General features: G+C 38.2%; 1 protein-coding gene across 2 annotated transcripts in view; it reads right to left on the bottom strand.

Moving 5' to 3' along the window:
* The window catches only part of PCSK5 (proprotein convertase subtilisin/kexin type 5), a 457211-nt gene that overhangs the window by 155992 nt on the left and 284512 nt on the right, over positions 1 to 16707 (bottom strand). For both annotated transcript variants that reach the window (XM_047767789.1, XM_047767787.1), the window contains exons 14-18: positions 13487 to 13630; positions 9355 to 9457; positions 7869 to 8062; positions 4185 to 4269; positions 308 to 405 (exon numbers count right to left, since the gene is read on the bottom strand). In XM_047767789.1, the coding sequence (XP_047623745.1) occupies positions 308 to 405; positions 4185 to 4269; positions 7869 to 8062; positions 9355 to 9457; positions 13487 to 13630 (624 nt within the window). The remainder of the gene's footprint in view (positions 1 to 307; positions 406 to 4184; positions 4270 to 7868; positions 8063 to 9354; positions 9458 to 13486; positions 13631 to 16707) is intronic.

Genomic DNA, 16707 nt, shown 5'->3' with positions numbered 1-16707 from the left:
AAGAATTATTATCTTTGTGCTTCTCCTTACATTAAAATGCTCCAGTTTTAGAGCATTCGCCAAAAAATATCAGATCTCTTTGTCAAGAGAAGGAGGCATCACTGGGATATTTAAGTTTTAAATGAGGAGATGCTGCTGAGGACTGATATCTGAGGAGAATATGGGCATGGCTATCAGAAGGGACGTGTGCTCCTCCAGCATTTAGTTTAAAATATCAAGTGGGTTTGCCTGAGTGATAGATGAAGACAGATAAACAAAGCCAAACCAGAGCCAGAAAAATAAACAAGAGGACTGGGGGAGAAGGTACCAGCACAGGTGGCGCAGAAGCGGTGGCAAGGCTGGCAGTCCTGGCCGTTGAAGTACCGTCCATCCTCACAGGCAACAGAACACCGGGATCCCTGTAGGCTAAAGGCACAGACGCAGACTGCTGTGACCAGGCAGAAAGGTAAGACTCCCCAACTACCTGCATAACAAATACAGCCCCCCTAACCCCCACTGCCCTGGGACAAATGGATTTGTCAAAGCTTCAAAGCAGGGGAAATAGCTCTTGTACCCTCTTTCCCAATGCCTGTAATGCTTCTCTGTGTCTATAATGGTTATCTTTGGGGAGATTCTCTTAACTATTAGACTGGCTGACAAATTTCTTCTTTACTCCACAGCTTACAGTCTGGAGGGTTTGTGTGTGTGTGTGTGTGTGTGTGTGTGTGTGTGTGTGTGTGTGTGCACGTGCGCTTTTTAGGGCTACACCGGAAGCACATGGAGGTTTCCAAGCTAGGGGTCTAATAGCAGCTACAGCTGCCGACCTATGCCACAGTCACACCAATGCCAGATCTGAGCCGCGTCTTTGACCTATACCACAGCTCATGGCAATGCTGGATCTTTCACCCACTGAGCAAGGCCAGGGATCGAACCCGCAACCTCATGGTTCCTAGTCGGATTTGTTTCCGATGCACCATGACAGGAACTCCTAATCTGGAGGTTTTAAAAAGTATTATATTGACCCAAACAATCACCTTATTTAACAATATGCCTACCAATTCTCTGACAGACTGACTAGACGAAATACACATTAAAATTCAGTCGTTTTGTAACTATAGATGTAGTAGGAACACAAGTAAAATGCATTACAAATGAATAATAGGGCACAACTCTTCCTGCCCAATACCCACAAGCTCCCAGGAATAGCTTTTTTTGTTTGTTTTTAAGTGTTTCTGATTTTAGTTCTAATATCTTTTTGCCTCTGTTAATTGAAATATTAATTTTTAACTCTATGAAAAATTAGGCAAAATTATCTACTCAAACTGTTCCTTCTCCAAACATCTCAACTCTTCTTAGTTATAGTATTATTTGGTGTTTTTAGGTGTTAGCTGCACCATATTTTCTCTAAATATGTTATGTAATGAGTTGCTAAAATGTCAAATAGGAATGGGTATTTTTTTCTTTCTCCTAATTTTCTATCAGCTATGAAATTTTTCAGTCTACAGATTAAAAAACATTTTTTTATTAAAGTATAATTGATTTAGTGATGTGTCAATTACTGCTGTACAGCAAAGTGACCCAGTCATACATATACAGATTCTTAAAAATAAATACATAGAATTTACAACATTTAATAGACAGCTCTACTCACTGAAAAACTCAACAGTGTGATTTACCATAATCCCATGTCACCAGATAGACAATACTAGAAAATGGGTATCTGAAGAGCAGGTCAAATAGTTTCTATTATCTTACTTTCCATATTGCTCCAATCCACATTTACTTGACTTTGCTTTATATACGGAGCATGCTTTTAAAAAGTAAAATTTATTTTTTCCTATGCTCATTAAAGAAATTTGGAAAGAACAAAACAGAAGTAGATGAAAAAGAATCCCAAACAGTCCTGTGCACATTTTAATCTAGTTCCTTCTAGTATTTTATGCATAGATATTTTTCAGTTTGTTTTTAGCCACAGTTAAAAATTTACAGATCTTCTGAGGCAACATGGTCAACCCTCAAAGCCCTTAAGGAAAATGCAGGGTGCTTCATTCATAGGTCTCATCACTGGCCAGAGAGAGCTGTCATTTAAAAAGCCAGTAAAAGAAAATCCTTTCTCTTTCTGTAGAGCTGGGAAAGAAGAGAGTGCATCAAATGAATCTTCTGGGGTGGAAAGAGGACCACTGAAAAATTTCTCAAAGTTTTTAAGAAGCTGCCTCGTTTTCTAATAAAGGATCTTCCTTCTGAGGTTGGCACTCACTTCAGCAGGACACTGCACTGTGTGGGAGGGAAGGCACTAAATGGGATGTGAAGCAGAGAGCAGGCACTGTGAACTCGGTACTTTCTGCTGCTTCCAAAATGCAGGGCTGGTGAGGCTAATGAACCTGGTACCATGAACACCTGGGTTCTTTCTGTGACAAGTCAGCCAGGTTAGACCTGTGCTGTCCCACATGCACTAGCACCCGTGGCTCCAGAGCACTTGAAATGTGGCTGGTGTGGCCAAGGAACAGAATTAAAAATTTTCTTTTTGTTAATTTCATTCTAAATTTTACAAATTGATGTTTGATTTGGTTATGGGCAGACTCCTGAGTAAGTGTGGAACCTGGCTATATAAAGTCTACTTCTTGATCTAAATTTTATAAAATCTAAACACAGATGACATATTTCTCATAAAAAATTGTCTGACTTGAAATGTGCTTTAGGGGAAAAATACACACGTGATTTCAAAGATTGGTTACTACAAACAAAAAAGAATGTAAAATATGGTCTTATATTGATTACATGTTGAAATAATATTTTATTTCTTTTAAAGTGGCTAATGGTATATTTAAAATGAATATATTTTCTGTATTTCTTAGGGAACATTTTACAGAGAAAATAATCTTATTTTGCATGCACCAGTTCTGTGTCAGATACTGGAATAAGTGCTTTGAAAATATTACTAGAGCTCAGGGTTGAATCGGACCTACAACTGCTGCCCTATGCCATAGCTACAGCAATGCCAGGTCCGAGCTGTGTCTGTGACCTGCACCACCATAGCTCACGACAATGATGGGTCATTAACCCACTGATCGAGGCCAGGGATTGAACCTGCAACCTCACAGTTCCTAGTCGGATTCATTTCCACTGTGTCAAGATGGGAACTCCACTACAGTTAATTCCTATCATAATTCAGCATCATTGGGGCTCTGAGGGGCTAAGTGACTTGGCCGTGATCGCACAGCTGATAAATGTCAGAGAAAGATGTGAGTCCACATTTATCTTGCTTTTTATTTTAACAATCTGCTCCTTCTCCAAGAAGAATTAGGAAGCGGACTAGAATAATTTATCAAAACCAAAGTCTTATGATAAAAGGTGCTAAAAAAACTAAAAAACTGACATCGAACGCATTTATGGGGAAAAAAAGCCACAGATAATCTAAGTAAAAATGATGTGAAGAATCACCTTCCTAGAAACTGCCTGGACCTATATATTTGGCTTCAGATGAAAGGCGGAAATAGAGGTACTACTGATACGTAAAAGGGATGGAATGGGGCAGAATTCTAGATCTATGTAAACCCGGAGACCAACGCCTCACTCAAAGTGGGATGATCTGACCTTCTTCTAAGGAAATCAAGAGAATACCTAGTTCGTTTCAGCTGCATATTATTTTCTGAAAGAATCCATCAACTATCTGGCTTTAGCAATGAGCAAGTCCCATCCATTCAAGGAAAACATCCCCTGGTATTAAATCTATGTGCATACCATAGCGTAATGGAACCAATCCTGAGGTGCTTAAGATAAGAGAATGATCGGCTATATAGAGAAATAAAAGATAAGGGAATAGTTTAGACCATCAAAGGAAAGAATCAAGGGGATTAAATATAATTCATTGGTGTTACCTACACAGTAATCCTTGACTGATGCACCGCCGGTCAAAAAGCCCCAAGAAAGTCTCTCAAATCATCATTTTCTAAAAATTTGCATTTGAGCTATCTTTTCTAAAGAGAATTTCATTTGGTTTACAAACCTTCCTTAGCCAAGACGGCATCCCATTTTTCACATAAAATGGTAGAGATAATGCAAATAGCAATCAAGTGTGTTTGAACTGGGTGTCAAACCAGGGGTGACTTTTTATAAAAGAGTTATTTATTTACTTTAAAAAAAAAAACCTTTATACTGAGAAGTCCTTGGACTGTGTTACTTGGTGAAATCTTTCACTCTCTTACCTTAACCCCTCCCTACATTCTGTACAGTTGTCTGATTCAGTGCATGTCTTGCAGTTTTCATTGCATTTCCGGCAAAGGTTTTTCTCTGTTTAAAAAAAAAAAAAAAGTTCAGAAATCAATTAGTCAACTGGATCTATAAAAGCATACGGAGATGTTTTAATGTTTACCAATGTATGCTATAGTACACATGACCTTGAGTAGAAAATTGTAAGAAAAGCCCTAGACTCAACATTTGGTATCACTTCTCAGCAAACCAAATACAGGTAGGAATTATGGTGTTGGGAATTACCTTGGCAATATCTACCATTTTGTAGATGAGAACTATGGCCCAGGCAGTTCTGAAACAGTTTACTGTTTTTTCCTTCTTCTCATTCTCTTTCCCAAGCAGGGTTTCCTAACTTCCTAAAATGAAAATCTCACCAATAAAGCTGGGGCCAGCATCACTAGTAAGTATTAAGAAGCAACACTAGCGGGTAAGGAATGGAATGATAGACCCCATGCTCACAGCTTTAAGGACCCACTCTGATTAACTATACAAGAAAAGACCCTGCATTCAAGATTGCAAGGTAAGGGTTGATTATTTCTTGTATAGGTTAGTATAGTGCCCTGTACTTTTTAGCAGCTGTGCAATCAATGTAAATGTCATTACATTTCAGATAATAATTCTATTCTGGAGAAAAGAAATATATTTGAATGAAAAATATTCCATGAATACTGGCTTTCCTGTTAAATACCAAACACTGGCTGCTCTTGGGGAAAAAAAAGTGGCAAGAATGTTTTCTTGTTTTATATATATAGTGGAAAATGATGATTTGTTATCTATTAAGGCCTTTTACCTCAGGTGAAGATTTTTGGGAGGCTTGATACCTTCTCTGAGATGCAGGTGGATTTTATCCTCAGGTATGTGTAGGACTGAATGAAGCTTTGTCCACAGGCTTCTCTTTAAAGGCTGGTATTCTTTAGGGTTCCACAGAGAAGCACTGCTATGGTGGATCCCTTTAAGATCCTCCTGGAGGTCCACCTCCTTTCTCAAGTCTGAGCCTCTATCAAGTCCTTTACAATCTTCCAGTAGTAGTTACATGGTCTCCCTCTTACCGTGTTATTGAGCCTGGTGGATGTGGCGTAGGACCTAAATTTGAGCTCTGCTTTCAGCATTTCCATCGGGCAAGTTATCAGCCTCTGTTCTCCCATCTGCTATCTAAATATTAAAGTGATGCCGGCCTCCCAGCTTGTCTTGAGAAGTCAATGACATTATTCAAGGGAACTGCAAATATGCTGCTGGTAATCATGTTTGTACATAATCACTATGTTTTACGTAAACGGACTCATTAAAGGAGGAAATTATAACAAAAGGCAATTGCACAGAAGGAGAGAAATGCACAGACCACTTATATCAGCAAAGTAATTGTTTAAATAGCCTTCCTTAATTGTCTGCCTCCCAGGCTTTGGCAAAGGAACTTGATTGTCTCAATGATCCTGATCCTATCATATACCATCTAGAACCAAATTTCTTTTGTAAGGCTCAGCCTTTTTGATGGAATTTTGAATTCTTTCTTCCAGGAATCGTGCTTATTTCTGATCCCTTATGTCCCCTCCCCACTTTGATTTTTCTCATTCCACTATCAAGCTGCAGCTCCTGTTCCAAATTTTGGGGAAAACAAAAACTACAGAGGAATCCCTACTCATTACTCTAAAGGGAAAATTGAGAGCCCCATCTCCTTCATAGCGAAATGCCTGCCTTTGAATCAAGAGAGAGTTTTGACTTAAGAAGCAAGAGAAGCCACTTGACTGGTCTTTTAAAATAACTCTTGTTCTGGAGTTCCCACTGTGGTGCAGCAGAAAAGAATCCACCTGGTTTCTATGGGGATGCGGATTCAATCCCTGACCTTGCTCAGTGGGTTAAGGACCCAGTGGTGCTGTGAGCTGTGGTATAGGTTGCCGATGCAGCTCAGATCTGGCATTGCTGTGGCTGTGGCGTAGGCTGGAAGCTATAGATCCGATTCAGTCCTTAGCCTGGGAAATTCTATATGCCACAGGTGCGGTCCTAAAACAAAAAAACAAAGTAACTCTTGTTCTTTTAAACTTGGGTTTTTCTTTTTTCTTAGGTTGGGCAGAAATAGGAAATTTGAGTGTTATACCATGGTGTGACATTCTTGCTCAGACAAATTATTGAGAACTCAGAAATAAAGCAAAATATACCTGCAGCCCTTGTCAGGGCCATAGCATAGCACTATCTAAAAGGAGGTGTGCCCAAGGATTGTGGAATTCTCCAGGTAATGAACCTTTGTCTATTCACTAATGACAGCTCATTAGGGCCCAATTCTATGAAGTTACATGTTAATTTACAGATTTTTGTTTGATAAAGTTGCTAACAATTTCTGTCCATTTGGACCACCCGCCCAATTCTAATTGTATTGCTATGTAGAAAATCATTCAGTTTTGTGTCTAACTCAGCAAATGGACTTCATTTTGCCTTACCTGGTATAGACTATGATACCTGACAATCTTTGGACCCATTTGTCACCTTGGAGGTCCCTGCATTAATGGGTAAGTCATTTTTAAAAATAATTCAATGATTTTTACTATATTTATAGTTGTATAACCATCACCACAACCTAATTTTAGAACATTTCCATCCCAAACCCGCAATGGTAAGTAAGTCTTTGACACAGTTCCATTCTCTATTTTACATGAAAGTCATGTTTTTTAACCTTGTAGATAACATACAGGCCTGGTTCCTTGCTCAGTGCACAGGAAAAGAGCAGGCCTGGCTTCCATCCTTTAAAAGCTCATCTCTGGGAAGCTGGATTTCATGAAGTTTCCCACCACCCTGATAAGAGTGGCTCCTGGTACCTAAACTGTTTATACAAACAATATGAACACCTACTTCCCCTCTAGGAGTCTGGAATTTCGGTACGTGCCAGATACAGGGTGCCTTCCTGGCCAGACTCCATCACAACCCTGGGCACTTAGACTTTAGGGAGGTTCCCTGATGAACTGCATTTCACATGTAGTGTCATGAATTGTTGTTAGGGAATGAAATACATCCTGTGCTACTCCACTGAAAGAAAACTCTTGTAAGTTTGCATCTCCCTTTGCTGTTTTTTTTTGTTTTGTTTTGCTTTTTAGGGCCACACCCATGGCATATGGAATGTTCCCAGGCTACCGGGTCTAATGAGAGCTACAGCTGCTGTCTTACGCCACAGCCACAGCAACACCAGATCCAAGCTGTGTCTGTGACCTACACCACACCTCATGGCAACACCAGATCCTTAACCCACTGATTGAGGCCAGGGATCGAACCTGCAACCTCATGGTTCCTAGCTGGATTTGTTTCTTCTGTGCCATGACGGGAACGTTGCTGATTTTAATCTATCCTTTTGCTATAAAAAGCCACACCAGTGAGCTCATGAGTAAGACCATATACTGAGTCTTGTGGGTCCTCCTAGAAAGTCACCGAACCTGTGGACAAGCCTGAGGATCCCCTGAAGCTGTCAGTTATAGGCATTTTTATAGAAATTATTTTTCACATTTTTTTTTTTTTAAACAAAGCAATTCTAAAGTGTTCTCTTAGAAACTGGATTGATCCTGTTTGATGAGCAAGGCCTAGGTTTCATGGTGGAGAACCATCTCCCCTCCTACCCTGGTCATTGAAATGAAAACCACATTTTGGAATCAACTCACTGGGATCCTGATACGATCCATCAGGGCAGTGGGTGACACAGCTGTTGGTTTCTTCATTCAGGAAGTACCCATATTTACAGGACAAGCACTGGTCCCCATGGCTCCCAAAGCAGGTCTCACAGTTGGGGGCACACTTTCTGCATCGCTTTTTGTCGGCGTGGTAGTGGCCAGGGGGGCAGCTGGAGACACAGATCCTGTGATGGGGGCCGATAAGAAAGAGAGGCAGTGTCACCAGCAGAAACCCTGTCCTGAGTGAGTGAGGGGCTGAGCACACTGCTGTCCTCTGTCTCAAAATCCTTTTGAAAGGATGACAATAACACCACATCCAAAGGGCCACATTCTGTAGGGCGCTGATGCACTGCAGTTACATGAAACCAAGTAAGGCTAAAACCATCTGCCAGTTCAGGTCTAGATCCTTAAAGGGATGATGGTTAGAAACTGATTCTCAACGGGGTTGTGCTGTTGGGTTGAAGGGAAAACATGTGCGAACCATGTTTCTCTGAAAGTCCCTAATAAGGGGTTACTTTTGTTGTGTGCTGTTTGTCATGTGAATGCTTTTTGTGTAAGGTTAATGATGGTTGTTGTGTGCTATTAACTAAATTAACATATATGTATATAAATTTAGGTAGTTTATGATAAACTTAAGATAACTTCCTTGCTTGCCTATAGTTTAAGGGCTGGGCTCTATTTATTATTATTATCATTATTACTGTTACTAATTCATTCAGAAAGTATTTATTGAGTACCATTGAAAATGTCAGGCACTTGCTGTTCTAGGAGATAATGAGGGGATGAGGTAATCAAGGGTCTTTTGCTTTGAAGAATCTAAATTCCAGCATCAAAATCACAGGAATGGGTCCATGTCTGGGTGACTGGAGTGTGGCTGCACTGGAGGTCAGTTCCCTGTGGTGAGTTTCCTCCTGATGGAGGAGGAAGTGGGGAGGGGAGGGCTGAGAAAGACTGCCTGGCAGAGAATGGCCTCTGATGGGCAGTTGCTGGTCCATGGCCTTCCCTGTGCATACGTATTTGCTTGAGGCAGAAGCCAGAGACTCAGAGGTAAAGCCGCAGTGCCCAGAGCAGAGTAGTGAGAATGTGCTGACCAGCAGCTTTGCCACATCAAGGGCTTGCACTTTGGGGAATTCAGGAAAGCATCCATTTGACTTGTTTACTGGCATGTTTAGGCAGGACATATGCAGCTCTGGCATCAGACATTAGCGGGATGGCAAGGTCTAGAGGAGAAGACCAGGCACCTGCAGAGCTGGTCTCTCCCCACTGTCCTGTGAAATGTGAGAAAAGATGTTTGCAGCTGCCTAGCATACAGGTCTGTCTCATGTTTTATAATTCCGTGCACGCTGTGCAACAGCATCTTTTCTGTGCTTCGGTTCTAGTGGGAGAACATGGAACACTACCGTGGTGTGTCTTTCCGAGAACTTCCAGGAACGTTGTTGAGGAGGGTGCGTGTGTGATGATGGGGCTTCTCTCTTACCTGGTGTTGTTTTTCAGCTTGTAGTAGTAGTGCAAACAGTCATTGCAGTGGTCTGGTCCTGGCCCATCACAGCCTACCTCACTGCACTCAGGGTCACAGGGACCTTCAAAAAGACATAAAAAACAACACTTGGAAAAAAAATGATTTTAAAGCAGGTCAGCTTTATCTTCAAATTGGTATGAAACTGGCTTTTCTTCCCCCTTATGCAGTGGGAGCTTTCTTTAAGAGTTTGTAATGCAATGAGGTAGACTAATACTCAATGTGGCTGTAAGCCCAGAGATGAACTCTTGCCTTTTGGGGGAAAACCTCAATAACTGAAGTATAAAGAATGTAAATCCTAGTCAGGGTCTGGTCTGCAAAGCACATATGTCTCCCTTGTGGGAGATGACAGGTATTTCAGAATTCAAATGTACAATGCCACTGCAGCAACTAGGAAAAAACCGACTGCAATGAACTATGCATAATGATAAAAATGTTGGATTTATAGAAAAATGATAAGTCAAACTGTTGACAGGGAAGAAAAAAAGGGTTATTATTCAATGCTCTAACCAAATTGCCTATCTCATCCAAGGTCATTAAAACCACTGAGTACCTCTGAGATACTGTAGCCAGCAAGAAACATCATTATGGCATCTGGCACAGTTTGATCAGCATCTAGAGGTAGATTACAAAGCAGGTACTTCAGGCACTGATAACAGATTTAAAATTGGATCCTACCATAGGACAATAGGTGACTTGACGAAAGAAAACTACACATACACTTTAAAGATACAAGCAAGCTTAAAGAATTCCAGACCTGGGATGAAGTTTCCTGATGTCTCTTGCTGTGTATTTGGTAAAGAGCTAATGAAAATGCAAGGCAAAGAAAAAAGAAAAAAAGCCAGAAAGATGGAACTATTTCGTGATTGAGGAAAAGTTTTCTAATGACTACTGGTCATTAAAAATTTTGCTAATGATATATAGATAGCTAGTCATAGATATTTTTTTTCCTTGGCTCTCTTTTTTCCTTGTTTTCCATATTTTGAGACATTTTATCTCATAATCTTCAAGCTCTTTCATATAATTTTGACTGGCAATAAACATAATACATGAAATGTATAAAAAAGTAAGTCAAGGGTACCAGAAATGTCTTGAACTATATACTTCTTTTAATCAAAAGGACAGTGTTGAAACATGGCCTCCTTTAATCATTTTGGAAATGACTATGTTCTAGACTGACTGAATCAAAACATAAAACGGTAGAAGTAGGGAGGAGTGACTTAGAGAAAAATCTAGTAGTCATACCCCCTCATTTTACAGATGAAAACAGACTAAGAGTCCAGTAATCAGTTGGCTAGGAGAGTTGGGGTCAACAGAGGTCCTGTTTCTTAGTCCATGTCTAAGTAATCACAACCTTTTAATCTGAATGGAAAATGAGTCCCTTGCAAATACTGCAGACTTGAAATATATTTCTGATTAGTCCTAAGAGTCATTTTACAGTACTGTTTATCTCTTTTCCCAAAAGCCTTAAAATTTATCTCTAAATTCTACAGCTTGTACAAGTTGGGGCATTTTAGCCAACTACTCTGGTACATGAGGAGAGAGCATCTCTACTGTGTAAGGGTTGAAGTTCAGCCAGCTGTGGGTCCCAAGGTCTCTGGAATTCGATGAAACAGTACAGGGATCTGGTTATGATAACGCCATCTGTGCCTTTAGACAGGATGACTTCTTAATGAAGGTGAAAATCACAGCTCCAAAGAAAAGGGATCATGGGTGGCCCTAAATTTTCACCAGATGATTTCTACAATGAAAAAAAAAAAAAAAACAAAACCCTAAGCCATTTATTCTTGATATATGCCAAAGGGCTCTGTATGGCAAGTTCACAGGCTGTGTTGTTTCTTTCATAATGTTAAACTATCCCAGATGCAGTTTAGCATTTTAGGTTGCTGGGTAATAATGAAATAATTGCCTTTGTTCTTTCACAACTGCCAATGTGGACATTTTGGAAATGTGAGAAAAACCACAAAGATGTATAAATGTTCATAATGTTAACATTACCAAAAGTTGAATGGGAAACATACCAGAAGGCACATAGTAATAGGTTACTATGGTGCTCCATTTATGTTTCTGGATATATTTTCTCCTACAGGAGAAGACAAAGTGATTTGCTAGTCATAACATGAAAAGTAATTTTACAAGCTCAAAGCAAAATAAGACAAAAATTGAACACAATCTGTATCTGGTTAGCACAATTGCTCTGAATTACCTAAGCTTATTGTTGACACTGGGATACTACCTGTTTAAAATTCTCTGTTAAAGTGATTCACGAGAAAGAATCTCAGAGAGTCGAGATGCAGGAAGACAATAGTTATTGTCTAAAGGTACATTAAACTGCTATTTACAATCAGTCTTCGATTAGGAGAAGCTCTTTGTTCACTGTTATATATCGTATCCTAGAAGGATTGAATGCTGCTTGGAAGTGGTAGCCAATGCAACAGGATAGGAATCAGAAATACACTGGGAAGGAGAAAAAAATAATTTGCAGATGATATGGCTACAATGCCTAAACTGCCCCCCCCAATCCACTAAAACATATAAATTAATAAAATTAAGCAAAAGGGCCAGATGTAAGATAAATACACATCAGCCAATAGGTATCATAGATACCAGCATAAAGTAGTAAGAAAATAAAGGATATTTTCCATTACAGTAGCAATAGGACCCATAATACCTAGAAATAATACTAATGAGAATAACATTACATAAAATTAAAAGATTTCAGTAAAATGGGACAAGGTCTATGTGTTGGGTGGAAAGACTGCATATTGTAAAAACAATTCTTCCCATGAAATTGCATGTAAATTCAAACTAAATTCCAATAAGACTTTAAAAGGGAGACTTAAGAATTGTTCTGAGAACAAGATACAGATGTTAAACAGATATTAAAATAGATTGTGGGTGCTACTGGATTAAGAATTATTAGATTGATAAATCAGAAAAGGTGGTTAACAGAAGAGATGCTGGTTTAAGAAGTTACTATATTGCTATAAAGAAACATTCCAGACTAGGAGGGGAAAGTAGGGTAATAACTCAATCACTGCTATTAGTCTATCTGGAACATATAGACAGAACTTCACACTATATATTACAAACCAAAATAAAGTCTTGATGAAGGGCTAAATGTAAAAGAGACCGTAAGAAAAAACATTCTGTTAAAACTACAAATGTTATCTGAAACTATAAGCCTTACCCTCCAATTTCTTTTTTCTGTCAAAACAACAACACAAAACAAAGAGGACATTTTGGAAGCAAATGATAAAAGAGAAACATTTTTTCAGCAAATACGAGACAATGTGAGAGTAAATAACATACAAAAGAACTGTTATAAATAAGAAAATTGCTGTCACTGTGAATAGAAAAGTGGGTAAAAGACAGTTGTATTTACTTCGGAGAACTACAATGGAAGAAAAGTTTTAGATTTACTAGCAATCAAAGATATAAAAATGTAAACATGCTCTGTTCTTTATTATTATTATTATTATTTTTCACTTTTTCCTTTCCAGTCAATGCTGGCAGGAATGAGTGCAGTAAACACACAGCTGGTCACAGTGTAGACTGGTACATCTTGTCTGGAAAGCAATATGCCAAACTACGTCCAAGCCCTAAAACTGATGATTCCCGTTGATGCAGTAATTCTTAGGATCAAACCCTATTTTCCAGAAATAATTAAATATGTACTCTAAGACTGATGATGACATTCACTGAAACCTTATTTAAAATAGTATAAAGCGCTAAGCCAACAATACATCCCAGATTATGGACTAAATATATTATAGTTCAATCAGAGGAGGGACTATTTTGCTGTATTTTAAGTATGTGTTGTATAGATATTTGACAACAGGGAAATGTGCTCTTAATAATACCTTTAATGGACAAAAAAGGATATAAGTACTCTATGGTGTGATTTTAGCTTTAAAGAAAAAAAAAACAGGAATATCTGAATTCATGAATATATACATACATATATTTAAGGGATAGAAAGGAAGATGGAATACAATATATCTGAGTATGGGTAGAAGGTCATCTCTGGATGGAAGAATGATGCGTGAACTTTCTGTCCTCAGTCTGCCTCCACAGTTGGAAGCCAGCTCACCTGCATAATCCTCCGTCCCATAGTCATCAGTGGGATCTTCAACTCGGCTATACCGGACACGTTCCACTTTAGGAAACTCATTGGTGGGTGAGTATGGCTGCACGGAGGTGCCATAGAGGACCAATGACCATTCTTTCAATTTACCTTGGGAAACAATGATGAAAGCATGTCACAACCAAACATTCCATCTCTTTTCCTTTATAATTTAATTCCTTATCAGAAAAAGCAAGAGTAGAAGAAACTGTGGGAAACAGATTTGTATGGATCATATCATCTGATACAAAGGCTACAAATGCATTTTCCACTGCTTGCAGAGTTAACTATTAAATAATTCACCACCTATTTTTAAGCACCAACTACAAGATACACCTTAATTAAATCAGCATTTTTGTGTGTGTGTGTGAGAAACACATCTCAGATTGCTGGATCAAGGGCTGAATTTCAAATGATGAATATTTAAGAGAATTCCAGAATTTAACAAAGGGCTTTGTTTTTCTAGGTCTCAAGGTCTTATTTAAATTGAAAAAGTGTTTGGCATTACCTGAATTTATCAACAAAAAGATTAAAACAAGGAATTTCTTCTGCCTGATTCCGGAGTTAGTCATTCAGTCTTAAGACTGTATCGCTATATTATCCTGTAGACCTGTGCTGTCCAATGACAGCCATTAGATGGATTTGGCTATTTCATGAGGCCAGCATTACCCTAATGTCAAAACCAGACAAGGATGCCAAAAGAAAAATCCCTGATAAACATGGATGTAAAAATCCATGACAAATATTAGCAAACTGAATACAACAATACATTAAAAGTAGCACACATTATGATCAAATGGGATTTATTCCAAAGATGAAAGGATGTTTCAACATCTGCTAATCAGTGTGATTCCTCAGAGCAAAAAAATGAAGGATAAAATTATCTTACTAGATGCAAAAAAGTATTGACAAAATTCAACATCCATACATGATAAAGACTCTCAAAAAAGTAGCTATAGAAGGAATATACGTCAACATAATAAAGATCAGGAACAAGGATATAGACAAAAATAAAAGGCACCCAAATTAGTAAGAAGTAAAACTATTAGCATTTTCAGATGGCATATTTTATATATAGAAAGCCCTGAAGACACAGCCAAAAAACTTAGAACTAAGCAACAAATGCAATAAAGTATCACGATATAAAATCAATATGCAAAAATATGCATTTTTTACACTAATGATGAACCATCAGAGAAATTAAGAGTCCTATTTACAATTGCATCAAAATAATAAAATGCATAGGAATAAATTTAACCAGGAAGGTGAGAGACATATACACTGAAAACTGTAAGAAATTGATAAAATAAATTGAAGACACAAATAAATGGAAAGATATTCCATGCTCATGAATTGGAAGAAGATTGTGAAAATGTCCACACTACCCAGAGCAATCTATAGATTCAATTCAATCCTTAGGAAAATTCCAAAGGAATTTTTCACAGAAACAGAACAATTCTAAAATTTTTATAGCCGTGAAAGATTCCCAATAGCCAAAGCAATCTAGAGAGAGAATAACAAAGCTAGAGGGTATGCAGCCTGGTTTCAAACCATACTACAAAGCTATAATAACCGAAACATCATGGTACTGGCATAAAAAAATCACATTAATGAATAAAACAGAATAGAGAACCTAGAAATAAATCCTTACAGATATGGCCAATTAGTTTATGACAAAGGAGCCAAGAGTACACAGTGGGGAAAAGGTAGTCTTCCACAAATGGTGTTAGAAAAACTGAACCATGATCTAGCATCATGCACAAAAACTAACTCATAATGGCTTAGTCTAAGACCTGCGAGGATAAAACTTCCAGAGGAAAACATAGGTGGCAAACTCCTTGACAATGATCTTGGGAATGATTTTTGTATTTGATAACAAAAGAAAAGGGAATAAATGCAGAAATAAACAAACTACAGAGCTTCTGCACAGCAAAAGATACCATCAACTAAATGAAAAAGTAACCTATGGAAAATATTTACAAATCATATATCTGACGAAGGGTTAATATCTAAAATATATAAAGACTTCACACAACTCAATAATAGAAAAACACTGATGAAAACATGGGCAGAAGATATAAGTAGACATTTTCCCAAGGAATACATACAGATGGCCAATATGAAAAGGTGCTCAACATCACTACCATCAGGGAAATGTAAATCAAAACTACATTGAGATCTCATTTCACACCTATTAGAATGGCCATTATCAAAAAGATATGAAATAACGAATGCTAGGATGTGGAGAAAGGGGAACACTTGTGCACTGTTGGTGGAAATGTAAATTGGTGCAGTATTAAGTTTACTTAAAAAATTAAAACTAGAACTCCCATATGAGCCAGCAATTCCACTTTTAGGTATTTATCTGAAAAAACTGGAAACAGTAACTCTAAAAGTTAAATGCAGACCTATGTTCACTGCAGCATTATTTACAGTATCCCAAACAAGGAAGCAATGAAAATATCCAGTGATGGATGGATGGATGGATAAAGATAATATGGACGTTCCCATTGTGGCTCAATGGTAATGAGCCCAATTTCCCGTGTTCCTATGGCTGTGGCATAGGCCAGCAGCTGTATCTCAGATTCAACCACTAGCCAGGGAATTTACATATGACACACCTGCGGCCCTCAAAAAAGCAAAAAAAAAAAAAAGAATGTATGATATATATTTGTGTAATGTCTGTATATAGATATATACACATATAGAAAGGTGTGTGTATGTATATATGTATATATATGTGTATGTGTATACTTATATAAATGTATAAATATTACTTGGCCATAAAAAGGGGGAATCTTGCTATTTGTGAACACATGGATGGACCTTGAGGGCATTCTGCTATGTGAAGTAAGTCATATAGAGAGAGACTAATATATGATCTCACCCATATGTGGGATCTTTAAAAAAAAAAGAGAGAAAAAATTGAAAGACTGAGCTCATAGATACACAAAACAGATTGGCAGTTGCCAGAGGCAGGGGGTGGGTAGGAGAGGGTAAAGTAGTTGAAGGGGGTCAAAAGGTACCAACTTCCAGTTTAAAAACATTTAAGTCCTGGGGATGTAATGTACAGCATGCTGAATAATTATATATTTGAGAGTTGCTAAGAGTAGAATTTAAATATTATCATCACGAGAAAACATTTTGTAACTATGTGAGATGATGAATGTTAACCAGACATATTGTGA

Source organism: Phacochoerus africanus, chromosome 2 (assembly GCF_016906955.1).
Source record: "Phacochoerus africanus isolate WHEZ1 chromosome 2, ROS_Pafr_v1, whole genome shotgun sequence".
Classification (NCBI taxonomy): Eukaryota; Metazoa; Chordata; class Mammalia; order Artiodactyla; family Suidae; genus Phacochoerus; species Phacochoerus africanus.
The sequence above is the reverse complement of the archived record's forward strand: the minus strand, read 5'-3'. Positions and strand labels throughout refer to the sequence as shown.